At 46.7% G+C, this 13492-nt stretch overlaps 2 protein-coding genes across 6 annotated transcripts in view; one reads left to right on the top strand and one right to left on the bottom strand.

Moving 5' to 3' along the window:
* MID1 (midline 1) overlaps positions 1-8341 on the bottom strand; it is a 59719-nt gene extending 51378 nt beyond the window's left edge. For 2 of the 4 annotated variants that reach the window (XR_012942195.1, XM_076067885.1), the window contains exons 1-2: positions 7736-8341; positions 637-1463 (exon numbers count right to left, since the gene is read on the bottom strand). Coding sequence is in view for 3 of the 4 variants with exons in the window: in XM_076067885.1 (XP_075924000.1) it covers positions 637-1463; positions 7736-7907 (999 nt within the window). In the remaining variant the exon portion in view is untranslated. Of the gene's footprint in view, positions 1-636; positions 1464-1908; positions 7394-7735 lie in introns of those variants that run through there. The other 2 variants (XM_076067886.1, XM_076067887.1) reach the window with 2 other exon arrangements.
* The window catches only part of LOC116943676 (polycystin-1-like protein 2), a 143908-nt gene that overhangs the window by 53067 nt on the left and 77349 nt on the right, over positions 1-13492 (top strand). The gene's annotated exons all lie outside the window — the stretch shown is intronic.

Raw genomic sequence — 13492 nt, forward strand, 5'->3', positions numbered from 1 at the left:
AAATAATGAGTGTATAAATATATATTACAATACATCTGAAGGCACAGCCCCACAATTGATTGCTCATGCCACTACTGATGAAATAACTTAAGCTCGAGGGAGCTCTAGAAGGCTCCTCAAGAAGCCATGTGGCCTACTCTTCCATGCTAGCCAGACGGCTTGGAAGAGGTGGGAGTACCCCCACTTGATCCCACTACACACGACCGATCGACAAACTCTGGTGTATCTATTTATACTCCTGGGTGGACAGAGGTGGGAAGATTTGAGAAACTTGCTTCATCGTTTCAACTGCTGCGCCTGGAGATCGAATCGAACTGGCGACCACGGATTGCAAGTCCAGTGCGCTGACTTTAACACCACAGCAGCTCACGTACACCGCATCTATACATCATACACATTGTAAAAGACACCGTATATTTCTAGGCTACTTATTGGTCTTCATCTGCAGCACATAACGCAGGTAAATGAACGTTCTCCACGCAGAATTTAGATTTGAAATAAATTGCATATTTGTGTACGATGTGTACACGATTTGTAAACGATGGCATTAAAGCAATCAGATGCACAACCTGCTTACAAATAAGATCAGAGGACCAAGAGCCCTGTTGACACAGGCAGATCGCGTGCCCCCCTCACCTTGTGCTTGGCGTAGAGGTCAGCGAGTGATGCCACCTTGTGTTCGCGGTGCCGGCCCACCAGCTTGCACAGCGCACAGATGAGCTGCTCGTCGGTCACGCAGTACATGTTGACCTTCTCGGCCTCGTGCTCGGCGCACATGGGGCCCCGCGCGGGCCCTCCCGCGGCCGTCGGCTCAGTGAGCCGGTGGTCAGTGAAGGGCCGCTTGTTGGGGTGGGTGGCGCGCAGGCACTCTTCACAGTACGACACCTCGCAGGTGGTGCACGTTTTGGCGGCCGGGCGCGGCGGCTCCGACTCGCAGAACTGGCAGAGGACCTCGACGCCCCCCCTTCCACCACAGCAGCTGCCACCGCTCGTGCTTCCATTGCTGCCGCTGCCGGTGCTACCGGCGCTACCAGTGCTGCCGCTGTTGGCGTCCGGCAAGAAGGACCCTCCCGGCGAGATCTCCTCCCGGCTGCCGCCGGGCGAGCCGAGGCCGCTGCTGCTCATGGAGGCCTTCTGGAAGCGGGCGATGATGTTCTGCAGAGTGACGTTGCGCTTGAGCCCCTGTAATCCACGCTGGCCGAGCGTGATTACATAGCGGCACGTTGGGCACTGGAAGGCGCTGGACACGGAGTCGGGAGTGTCGCCGCTGCCGTTGCCACCGCCGCCGCCAAAAGTGCAGTGGGAGACGAAGATGCGACGGGCGCACGCGAAGCACAAGCTGTGCGCGCAAGGCAGCAGCAAGGGGTCCTCGAAGAGCTCCAGGCAGATAGGGCAGGTCAGCTCCGACTCCAACGTTTCCATGGTCCGGCACCGCCGCCAACGCTGCGCCGGCCTCGCTGCGGCTACATACAGCGGGGGAAAGAAAAAAAAATCTAAACAAAACAAAAAACGCAACGCCGGCTAATAGTGAGCGTAGATCACAGAAAACGCCACACATGGCCACACACCCCCAGCTGCTCTTGGCTGCCCTACATTTGGATAAACGATTATGTACTTTTTTTCTTTCTTTTTCTTTTTTTAAGCGTGGCACTCTTACATGGAGGCGCGCCGACGAGTCAGCCAGCTTGCAGAATATTTCTTTAACAAAGGGCCGGATCCCACAAAACCGACCCCGATTTCCCATCTTGCTGTCTGTGCTTCCTTAATGCGACAGGTCAGTGAAGTGTGCAATCAATCCCCATCACCAAATTGGTCTTCACTGTATGACCGTCCAAAACATGAGGCCAAATGAAAAAAAGTAGGTCACTAATTTTAAAACGTACGATTGAGCAAAAATAATACCTTCACCTGTTTTTGCAGGGGGCCCTTTGTCTTTCCGCCAAAACATTTTCCCAATTACACTCGACACTTAATTTTGGCCACGAAACTAAGCGAAGCACTCCTCCATCCCAAGCGCGTGCAATTATTTTAATATTTTTTAATTTCCACGTGTATTGTCTGGAGGCCTGGTGATTTGCGGCGAGATGTAACGTCGACAGTGAGTCCCTTTTTTCATGCAATCACAAACATTAATAATTAAGTGATCCGGTTGAGCAGCCGCATAACACAATGTGACAGACCATTGTTTTCCTTGTGCAGTCACTTCCTTGGGAGACAAACGCAGGAAGGTTCGCTGGGACGCCGGCGCACCGAGCGAGGGTACAGTGCCGTGCTAGCGGGGGCAGCTCTGACTCCTGGCCAGTGTAAACATTAATACGCCCATCTTCTGGGAGACGAAGCTCGCACATGTATTCCACGCTTGCCGCACGTCGTGTGAACACTACCGCACACACGACCACCAATAAAAGCTAAATTCGCCACCCTTGGCATTAAGTTGTGGTCGCACCTCTAAGTCCCTATGATATATATTTTTATATTTGAACACAATCAGAGTTAATATACGTACACAGTACTGCATACTAACACACGAAGACGTACATTATTCATTCCGCCCAGGAGACCGTCGGGATGAGTGGGGTTAGCGGGCTCCTGTTAAGGTTGGCACAGGAATTGGGGTGTACCATGGCCAGCAACATGCCCGGCCACATTTTGTTTCCCTCCATTGCTGATATTTACAAACTTCACCAGCTACTTATTTAAGGTTGAGTTGACCTCGGTGATGTCCAGTACAGGTTCAGATACCTCTTTCCACTGATGTACATGGCCAGGAATCCAACTCAGAATTGTAGTGTTGTGTACGAATTGCTGCACCGCTACTTGCATACATAGACACACACATACCTAAAATATAGTATATCCACATCATTAGCATTTACAAATACTATACAGGTAGGAACAACAGGTTCCACACTGCCCACCAGGAATTATTTGTCTGTCTGTCGTGCATATCCGGAATTCCATCCGCATAATTGGAGTTTCAGCACTAATTTTTATCCGTATTTGGTGAGTGTTGTTTTTAGCTTGAACAAAGTATGATATCCTCCGTATGCAAATACGCAAATCATATGGTCATCGTCAACGCCACGTGCCCACCAAGGTCGACTGCCATGCTGTTAGACTCAATGGCTGCGCGCGGGGGCAGTTGCGCAACGCCAAGAGCACCGCGGCCTTCGCGAGCGCGGTGGTGGCCCGGGTCGTGCGCGCCGAACTGGCGAGCACGCCGGTGTCGATAGCCACGGTGTTTGTGCCGCAGCAACCGAACGGCTACGACTGGGGCGTCTACGCCCTGCTCAACATCGTGCACCGTGGTGCGCGATTACGACAGCATCGTGGCCGTTCAAGGACCAGGTCAGGTTGATTGGCGCGTGGTACACGCAGGAGGCGGCGTCACAGCACAGGGGTAGCGACCTGCTGCTGCAGCAGCTGCATGAACTTAAAGACCAAGATCAGCAATAAATCAAGATTCATCATCGGATGCAATACTAACAGCTACAACCTCCAACACGACTACAGTATCCAACACGGATCGCACGAATGCGCTGTCCAACCAAGTTCCTACCTGCCCACTCTGAAGGAACGTGTTTAATGCATGATGAATATTAGTCAGAAAAATACCAAAATGGATTCAATCCTACGTTATTCATATATGTGTAGTGTCTGATTCAAAGACAAGGTTTGTAGGAGGAACCTTCTTTATTTAACAACTTTCACGGTCTCGTCCACACACTCTCCACAGTTGCTTAGCCTAGCGTGTACACAACACAACCGTCTAACACTGACGGCGCTGACTGAGATAGCCCACTACTATCTTGTAGCGCAATATCTAGCGAAGACGGCAGCGATGACGGTGACGAGTCCACTCCCAGAACCAGCAGCCTTGAGCTCCCGCTCTCGGCTCCTTTTATGCTACCAGCACGGCCTTCACCCCCATGTTTCATAAAACAGTCCCCATTACGTACACCGTGTAGAGCCGAAGCATACATTCAATAAAGCAGTGTTGGGCAAGGTTCGCCTGTACAGCAATCCCTCACTGACCGCGGGGGTTAGGTTCCTGGAAAAGGCCATGGTAGGCAAATCCGCGGTGGATAAAGTACAGGGGCCGATGGGAAATAGGGGGTTAGGGGAACCAATGGACACGGTCAGACTCGTCATAGCTTAACTAACTTGCTTGTTTATGAAACACGGAATAAAACATTATAATACAGAATAACATAAGAAAACATAAATTAACATTACATTAACTTTTTGTACTTTTAATATTAACAATGATAATGACAATGAGACCATGGGGGAAGGGATAGTTAGAAAGAGGAGGGGCTCAGCCCACCCTCCCCCTCTTCATCTGGGTTATCAATGACATGAGTGGGCAGGCGTACGTGTACGCCATCGAAATGGAATCACAAGAAAAACTAAAATAACTTTATTGGTACGTCTTCAGGTACCGAGGCTCCCACAAGGCAATTCGGAAGGGTGTATGGCAGTTTGGCGCCAGCTATCATAGTGTGGTCATGTTGCTAAAGTTCTCTGTGGTGAGTACAGTACAATGTCTTACTTACTGACGTCTCGCAATGGGAAAGGGTTAATGTGAATGCAGTTGCAATGCGAAACAGTACAACAAAACAGATGGACAGGTAATAAGCCACGCAGCGCCACGGGTAGCCATGGGTGGATTTGCGGCATGGAGGAGAACCGCTGGCCTGCCAAATTTGTAAATGCGTGTTGCGGACTCGTGCTTACCCGTAGATACTCAACATTTGCAGGTCATGGTTGGTAAATTGTTATACAGATAATGAACACGGTATAAATGATTGGACGGTTGGCGCGGGATTGCTCTATATATAATTTGTATCTAGGTTGTGATTTGTGTGAGTCTGGATGACTGCATAAATCTACACCAAATCAAATGTTGATCCATACTCTACACAAGCTCGGCAGAATATTTGATGAGAGTCTTTTCCAGGATCTGATCAAATGTATGTGGCCAATGATTGAGAAACCTTTCGTAATCCCAGTTTGCTCATGTGGTTGCTTGGCCCCTACATTTTCTGATATTCTGTTCCCAATTATCGTCACGATCAATAATAATAATATAATATATCTGTAATGAAGAAAACTGCTAAGTTAGGCTCCAGATAAAAACGAACAAAACAATAGTAACAGTTGCTTTGGGAAACACAGCAGTGTGTTTACATAGGGCAGTTACTGAAGAGAGAATGGGAATCAAACTGATAAAATTAAGTGGTGGATAACCACCGGTTGGAATGCTTTTGGAATTTTTTTGTTATTTAATATAAATAACAACTTACTAGTGCCTACAGAGGAATGGCTGTAATCAGAGGTACATGCCTGGCAGCGACAGAAAGACAATCACGTGGATCATATAATATACACACGTTAGACACGGCACGTAGACCGCTAAAAAATGTAAGTGGGCTTTGGCATCACCCGTCGCTATAAGGGATGATCGCCAGTGGTGGAGACTAACAACAGAGTGGCAGCCAAACGAGGGACAAAGACGAGAGGACGTCCACCATAGAGACGGATTGACGAGATCACCTCGCGTAGCAGCGGCTTGATGGATTGTTGCATGGCGTGACCGTGAGGATTATTGACGGCGTGAGGATTATTGACGGCTTGAGGAGGCCTTGAGCAGCGGAGGGATTGAGCTGTGGACATATCGAGGTTCATGATCATGTTGACGTTTACAGTGACACAGCCCGAGCACTGGTTGGCGTGTCCCATTCGTTAGGCCGTGGTTAACGCAGCGCACGCACACACACCTTGTTTAAATGCCTCAACAAACATTCATAGCTCGCACAAATAATGCATGCGGGCTAGACACACGGAGAAATCATGCTCGCCTTCTATTTCAAGGTTTGCTGATTCGGGCGCAAGCCCCACTGACTAGAGACGTGTTCAGTGCGTTCACACACACACACCAAGCCAGCTGCTCCCTGCTGCCGCTCACACACATCCCATGGTGCACGCCTCTAAAGTAGGTCAGTGTGTGTGCATGCCGCTCTGCTGGCTTAAATGGACCCAATGAATTAATGCAAAATACAACACTCTCTTCAGAAGACAATGCGAGGCATGCCGTGCTCCGGTTCGATACTTACAGCAGTACGTACTAACAATGTGTACGTGTACAGCAAGCCCTTTGTCAATACACTGCTGGATGAGGCCCTAACTGCACACCATGCAGTTGGTGGCGATTTCTTTTGTTTACATATACTTCACCATGTTGGTCACTTCTGATAATGATACAGTCATAACAAAAATAAGATATCACATTGTTATATTGCTATTATAATTTGTCCTGATCACATGAATGAATGCGAATTTCCCAAACACGCAAAGATTCAATACCAAAAACTGTACACCTCAATTTTCTTTAAGATGTTACTGCAATCACGAGACAGTGATCTCAAGAATGAATCTGCCAGCAATGCGTCCCAATTGGCACAGAGGATTTACTCCTCCGTCATAAATATCAGCAGAATTCATAGCTTGTGTCAGAAAAATCCAAAGCTCAACGAGACTGTGGTTGGCGGGCAGGTCCCAATTTCAGTCAGCACGCCAACCCTGGGACCACCTCCCCCCCTCGTACCTAATCCCTCAATGCCCAACACAACAGACGCAGGCACTTCACTCTACCGTATGTTGAACGTCTTTTAGCACCGTACGTAGCCAACCCGTGCAATACCATAGGGGCCGTCCACAAATGACGTCACATAACTAGGTGGGGGGGGGTCAAAAATCGCCATTTATGGATGGCCCCAAACCCGTCAACCCCTTATCAATGTACACATTATTACAGACCAATTCAGACCTTATTGGTCACCCAGTGCCCTTATAAACCTCAACGTTCATCCTACAGAGTCCCATCACAAGGTAGAAATACAAACAAATTGACAAAAAGGGGGTTTAGCCCATATTGAAACGGATGTACCCCGTATGGACCTGATAACTCAATTTCCCTGCACAAGAATACGGGTAAACCCGCATGGGGTGACAGGAATGCAATACCCGCAGTCATAGAGCGGCCCTCTGGCTGGATGTGGGTCCATCTGTGCAGTGCTCAGGACCAGAGGGGGAACCCCCCCCCTCACGCCCCACCAAAACTTTCACCAATTTTTCAGAACGTGTTTTTCATCATAAATTTGGCGAGGCACACCGCAACGAGACGATTTGAACTGCAGGCGAGGACAACAGCGACAGTTCACACGTAAGGGGTGGCTGAGATTCCCAGAAGAAGTCCCCAACTAAGCGACTCCATCCAACATCCTCTCACCACCCCGACCCTCCCCGGCGCCGCCGGCTCCAAAAACGCCTCTCAACCCGCTTGCCCCCTTGGCTACGGTGTTGCTCTGCCCGTTCGTTGTTCCAGGGGAAGTGCTTTTGGCACGCAGCTCGTGACCATCGGCCACGCGGAGAGGGGGGGGGGGGGAAGGGGGGGTCACCTCGCAAAAGGGAGAGAGCGGAGCGGGGGTGCAGCCACAATGCCAGGAAGGAAGCTCCACCAACGCCGCTTCCTCTATGAGCCCGTTGGCGCCCGCAGGGGGCTCCGCGCAGGTCGAACGCAGCAGCAGCAGCCCCCAACCCTCCCACCTCACTTGGTGCAAACTCCTCGCTTCGTGTCGACGACGGATGTGGTTGTAGCCGCGCGGGTGTCCAATAAACGAGGAGCGTGACTCATTCGTCAGAGAACGCGCCAGATCGGGTGCCCGGCTCTCACCTGTGAGGCAGTGACTCTTGTCGCCGTCGTCGTTGTTACCTTGTGCAGTGGCGGTCGTGGTGGTGGTGGTTAGACGATTGACACAGCGACCCTGGACGTAGGGACTTTCGCCCAGTGGCTTGCAGAGCTGACTGGCCAGCAGGACGTCCACGCGAGGTGATGCGAGGGCCATCCTGAAGAAAAAATAAAATAATCTTAAGGAGGAGATTGGATCATCACTCGTCTGTCAGTGTTCGGGGATGGGCCGGATGCTGCCCCGGTCTTCCCAAATCTTCCCCCCCCCACCCCGCCGCCAGAGACGCCGGCGGTTCCCACTGCGACTTTAGCCCAAAAAGTGTGGCGGGCACGGCAGCTGAATCGACACGGGAATACACAAAGCTCATACACGCCCCGCCGTTTTTAAAGGCACAAAACACACACACACACGCGCTTTTTAAAACCTATTACGTACTCCTCCCATCCACCTCTCTTTGTAAAATGCCTAAGCGAAGACGTAATTAACTATAAACTTTTGTAATTATGGTCGAGTCATTCACGTGCATTGCCCAACACGCTGGGAATTCCCGTGCAGCACCGCGCGCTTCCGTTGTGATGCCGTTGCCAATGCATTTAAAAGTTAAAACTCTCCCAGCAGTCTTCTTTGGTTCTTTCGGTAAAGTCACGTAGAATGAGAATAAAATAATAAATTGATTTATTTGATCAATTGATTTATTTTATCAATTTATTATGTTATTCTCATTCTACGTGACTTTACCGAAAGAACCAAAGAAGATGAATCCTTGCAGTCACGAAAGCTTTAAATCGAAATCTCCCAGCAGTGTGCGGCTGTGGTCATCCAGAACAGACCGTGGTACAACGAGGAGCGAGGCAATGCAAGAGCCAAAGACACAAAGGAGACATCGGAGCGATTCCCTACTCGTTACGCGGTTATGATCTGGTTTGACCACCTGCATGTGCAATTCTAGTCGGTGTCTCTGCATCTACAACAGCCATACGATAGAAAGAAAGGTCAATGCAAATGTAACTCGCAGGGTCGTGTTTTCTAAATATATACACCACCTCACAATATATATATACAGTGCAGTATGTACCGAAGATGACAACGTCATCATTCATTACTGCTCTACGAGTTGCTCGGTGTAGGCACAGAGAAGTGTGTGCTTTAAAAACTTCAACAACTTTAAAATAACTATACAGTAGTTTATGATAGAGGCTAAATGTATAGTGTTCATTACAAGACTACGGTTTCTAAATTGTACATTACATGTAACTTATAAACATGCGTTGATTTGAGCCATAGACTGCAGTATATTCATGGGCCCTAACTATATAATTGCTAATTGGCTACTGCATTGTCTTCACTCTGAATAGCTGCAGTGCACTAGCGCCTTGAGTTTGTGTGTTGCACTGATAGTCGGGAGCTGCAGGCTAAGGTGTACGTGGCCAGTGATCCAGCACTGGTGGTGTGAACAAGGGTTGGTGGATAAATAGTTAATTACACAAGCTCTGGGCTCAATGGGTATTGAGTGTTCAGTTCAGTTTTCAGTTCAGTTTATTTTGGTATAGCCCTGTGAGCCATTCGGCTCTTGAATCGGGTGCAACCACAACAAACAAAAAAACACGAACAAGAAAAACATCTTAAAGTGACTGTGTGTGACTGTGCAAACAGAAAATCCATGGAAAAAAACAGCAAAAATATTCCTGAAAAAAGCACCGTACACCAACGCTGTGTGCAAAAAATCCCAGTAGGATGCAAGTCAAACAACAACAGCAACAACCACAACAACTTAGATTAATGCCATCAGTCTAACTCCGTACTACAACAAAACAAACATGTCCAAACCAAAAAACTTTTCAAAATCACCAAAAAATAAAGCCATAATTGCAACGTAACAGTGATCACAAGGACTGTGACCGAATTTTTACAATAAACTACATAAATAACATGTAACACCAAATCCTAGAGCCATAGCTGGCTGCATGAGTTACTCCACAACAACGGAAGCATCGGTCGGCGTATCAAATTTTTCAATGCACCTTTAAGATCAGCACGCTAAATCAAAATACAGATAATACTTTGCAGCGTCATCCGGAGTGAAACATTTTATTTTATTTTACGCCAATGAATAGCAGTGGCAGCTAGGGGTGTACAACTCATCTAAAGCAGTTTTGAGAGAAGATCTCATTGGTAGCGATTCAAGTTGCAGTTTATTGGCAATAGCATTCCAGACTCTGGGGGGATCAATAGCAAAGGCTCTTCCTCCAGTTTTTGTACGGCAATAGGGAATGTGAAGCTGGTAAATGAGCGAAGACCTGAGGTCAAATTTGTTCTTTGAAACAGAGAGGAGATCCAGCAGGTAGTCTGCGGATTTTTTTGTAAGTACATCGTGAATAAATAAGATCTGGTGCACAAGCCGTCGAACATTAAGAGATGTTAAGTTTGACCCAATGTAGAGATCACAGTGGTGAGTCCTATATGGGCAGTTCAATGTAAATCTTAAGGCCGAGTGATAGATGGAATCAAGCTTCTTCAGTACAGTACTTGGGGCTGATTTATACACGATGTCACAGTAGTCAAGTAGAGGCAGTATGGTAGCTTTCATCAATTCCAAACGGAACATTGGGGGGAAGCAGTGCTTGTGTCGACACAAATAACCAATTTTTATTTTTGTCTTTTTACCAATATAATCAATGTGATCTTTAAAATTCAGTTTTGAATCCAGGATGACCCCAAGATACTTATAGATCTTGACTTGCTCTATTTGACAATTATTTAAGGAATGTATTTGGGGAAAAATAACTTCCTGCTTTAGTCCTGGTGAGAAGCATAGCACCTTGGTTTTGGAGGTATTCAGGACTAGTTTAAGAGCAACTAGCTGATGTTGTAGTTTGTTGAAATCACCCTGTAGCTTAGCAATCACGTCATCCGGAGAGCGGCCAGCAGTAATCAGTATCGTGTCATATGCAAAAAATGTACCCTGGAATAATCCAGGTAAGTGCCCAAGTCATTGACATGAAGAGAGAACAAAAGGGGGCCGAGGATGGAACCCTTTGGAACCCCTTTTGTTATCTTAACACTGTTTGACCTCCAACCATCTGTGAATACAGTTTGGGTGCGAGAAAAGAGGTAATTTTTTAACCATTTTACTGCGTTTTCAGAAAAACCGAGGCAACTTAGTTTACTAAGCAGGGTGTTGTGGTCTACTATATCAAAAGCTTTGGACAGGTCTAGAAAAAGACAGGCACAGTACTGCTTATTATCAAGGCTACTGTAAATGTGATTCAGAGAGTCTAATGCAGCAGATGTGGTGCTGTATTTTTTTCGGAACCCAGATTGTTTTAGATGTAGTAGATTGTTGGTGGACAGGAAACTGCTAATTTGGTAGGTCAATAATTTTTCAAAAATTTTAATCAACTGGGACAAAATTGAGATAGGTTGGTAGTTATTTGGATCATCTTTAGGGCGCCTTTGTGAAGTGGACAGACATAGGAATGTTTCCATTCTAGAGGAACTGATGCTTCTTTGAGGGACAGGTTGTAAATATGGTCTATAGGTTTGTATATTAGATGACCAACAGTTAGTAGAGCAAAGACAGGAATACTATCTGCTCCGGTAGAGGAGGACCCTTTGAGGTAGGACAGTTGTTTCAGAACATTACTTTCATGGATTGGCTGGAAACTAAATTCGTTTAATGTTTGGACTGGGGTTTCGGAATTTGCATGAGCAGGGGTGACTCCCAATACAGATCTGAAAAATATTCCCCATTTCGGTTAAGCTCAACGGGCAGATTGTCTATTTTGAATGCCTTTTCGATACATTTTATTGTTTTCCAGAAAATCCTGGCATTTCCATGTGATTTCAGGAGAGTGGAGGAAAAATAGGCATTTTTTGCATGCCGTATTTTTTTTACACATTTATTCCTTAAAGTCCTGTATTCTAGCCAGTCATTGACCAAATTACTTTTCTGAGCACATGCCCAAGCCTTGTCCCTAGTTTTCATGAGCTTTGTAATCAAAGGATCAAACCATGGTGGGCGGTTGCCTTTAGTTTTAAATCTAACCAACGGAGCATGTTTGTTAAGAATTTGGAGAAACGTGTACCTGAAGGTCTCCCAAGCCATAGTCAGGTTGGGGATATCACAGACCTTGTCAATATCCGAGTGAAGCACATCATTAGTAAATGCCTGAGTGCTGAAGTGTCTCATAGAGTGCCTCTCAACCAATTTAGGGGGGGCTTTGGGACTGGCTGATGATCTCACACCAAAAATGAAGGAGTGATCACTAAGGTTATTACCCAGAACACCAGTCAGTGTGAAATTGTGAGGCGCATTTGTCAATAGGACGTCAAGCAGAGATGACTGTCCCGGATTTTTTAGGTTGGGTCTTGTGGGGACATTTATTAATTGAAACAGGTTAAATTCATCTGTAAAATTTGTGGCCATGGCCGGCGGGTTTAGCCAATTCCAATTTAGATCACCTACTAAAACTATTTCACCTTTAGGGAGGCCCCCAAAAAGCTCTCTCAGTGCAGATGCAGCTTCAACATCCTTCCCACTAGGCGGTCTATAGCAGCACACTACCAATATCTGTAGATTTTTTTAGTTATTCTGAGAGCCAAACCTTCAAAGCAACATTTTTTAAACAAGGAGTGAGCTGGTGAACATGCAATAGTATTACAAACATAGATGGCAATTCCACCTCCTTTAGATCCTCGGTCAAGCCGAAAAAGGTTGTAGTTGTCAATCGTAATCTGCAAGTCATTGACGGCAGGAATGAGAAATGTTTCTGTTAGGCAAAAAATGTCCGGGTCAAGATTTGCCATTTCTAGTTTAAGTTGACTTAATTTAATCACAAGCCCTCTGATGTTGACATGTAGAACACCAACACCTTTCCTGCCAGAAAAATCTACAGAATTATACGAGTTCTTTATATTTGGGCCAGGATGAAGCTCAATACCACCCAGAAATAAGAAAAGTAGAATTAATAGTTTGCACAAGTATTTTCTGTGAAAGGATGAAGAGCGGTGAACCTTGGACGAATAGCAGCAGTTCGCAGATGGTGTTATTTTTAAGAGCAGAATGAAGTTTGGAAGGAGTGCTGGTGAAGTAATGGGACAAAGATAGGGTTTAAAAGGATACAATTATGGAGTGTAGAAGTGTCTATGAGCTGTTTCATTTGCAGGTGTAGTGGCAAATCGAGCAACAAGTATGGACGCAAAGTAACGAGGGTAGCCGTTTGTAGAGTTGAGTGTGGCACTAGATATGGCCGGGAACGACAGTAGTATGATACACAGCAGGAGAATTGCCATCTTTAAGATAACAAAGATCCACAACAGTAAACACAAGTGAAAAACGTACAGGTAGGCCGAGCGCGAGTAATGTCTTGCCGCACTCGTCGCATATGTACGCCTTCTCGCCCGTGTGCTTGAGTTTGTGGTGGCTGTCAGCTCCAGGTCACGAAGTTGACTAGCCGTTCAAGTTCTTGCTGTTTGTAAGCACACCTTGGTGCGTTGCTATTTCTCTACGCTAGCGTGCATGTGACCTAACACGTCACTCTTTTTTTTTTCAAGGAGCATCTTCGCTAACAGGGCAATAACCTGATCAAGCGGGTGAAGGGTAAAAACCTCAAGGAGCGGGTTAAGATGGTCGAGTGGTAGCACTGTTGCGGCAGAATGCATCATGACTAGCTATAAACAATTATAATTACAGGTGGCAGTCGATGTGTGTGTGTGCTACATTATTTATTCATTACCTGCCC

Source organism: Petromyzon marinus, chromosome 18 (genome assembly GCF_048934315.1).
Source record: "Petromyzon marinus isolate PM22_M1 ecotype Great Lakes invasive population chromosome 18, UKy_Petmar_22M1.pri1.0, whole genome shotgun sequence".
NCBI classification, from domain to species: domain Eukaryota; kingdom Metazoa; phylum Chordata; class Hyperoartia; order Petromyzontiformes; family Petromyzontidae; genus Petromyzon; species Petromyzon marinus.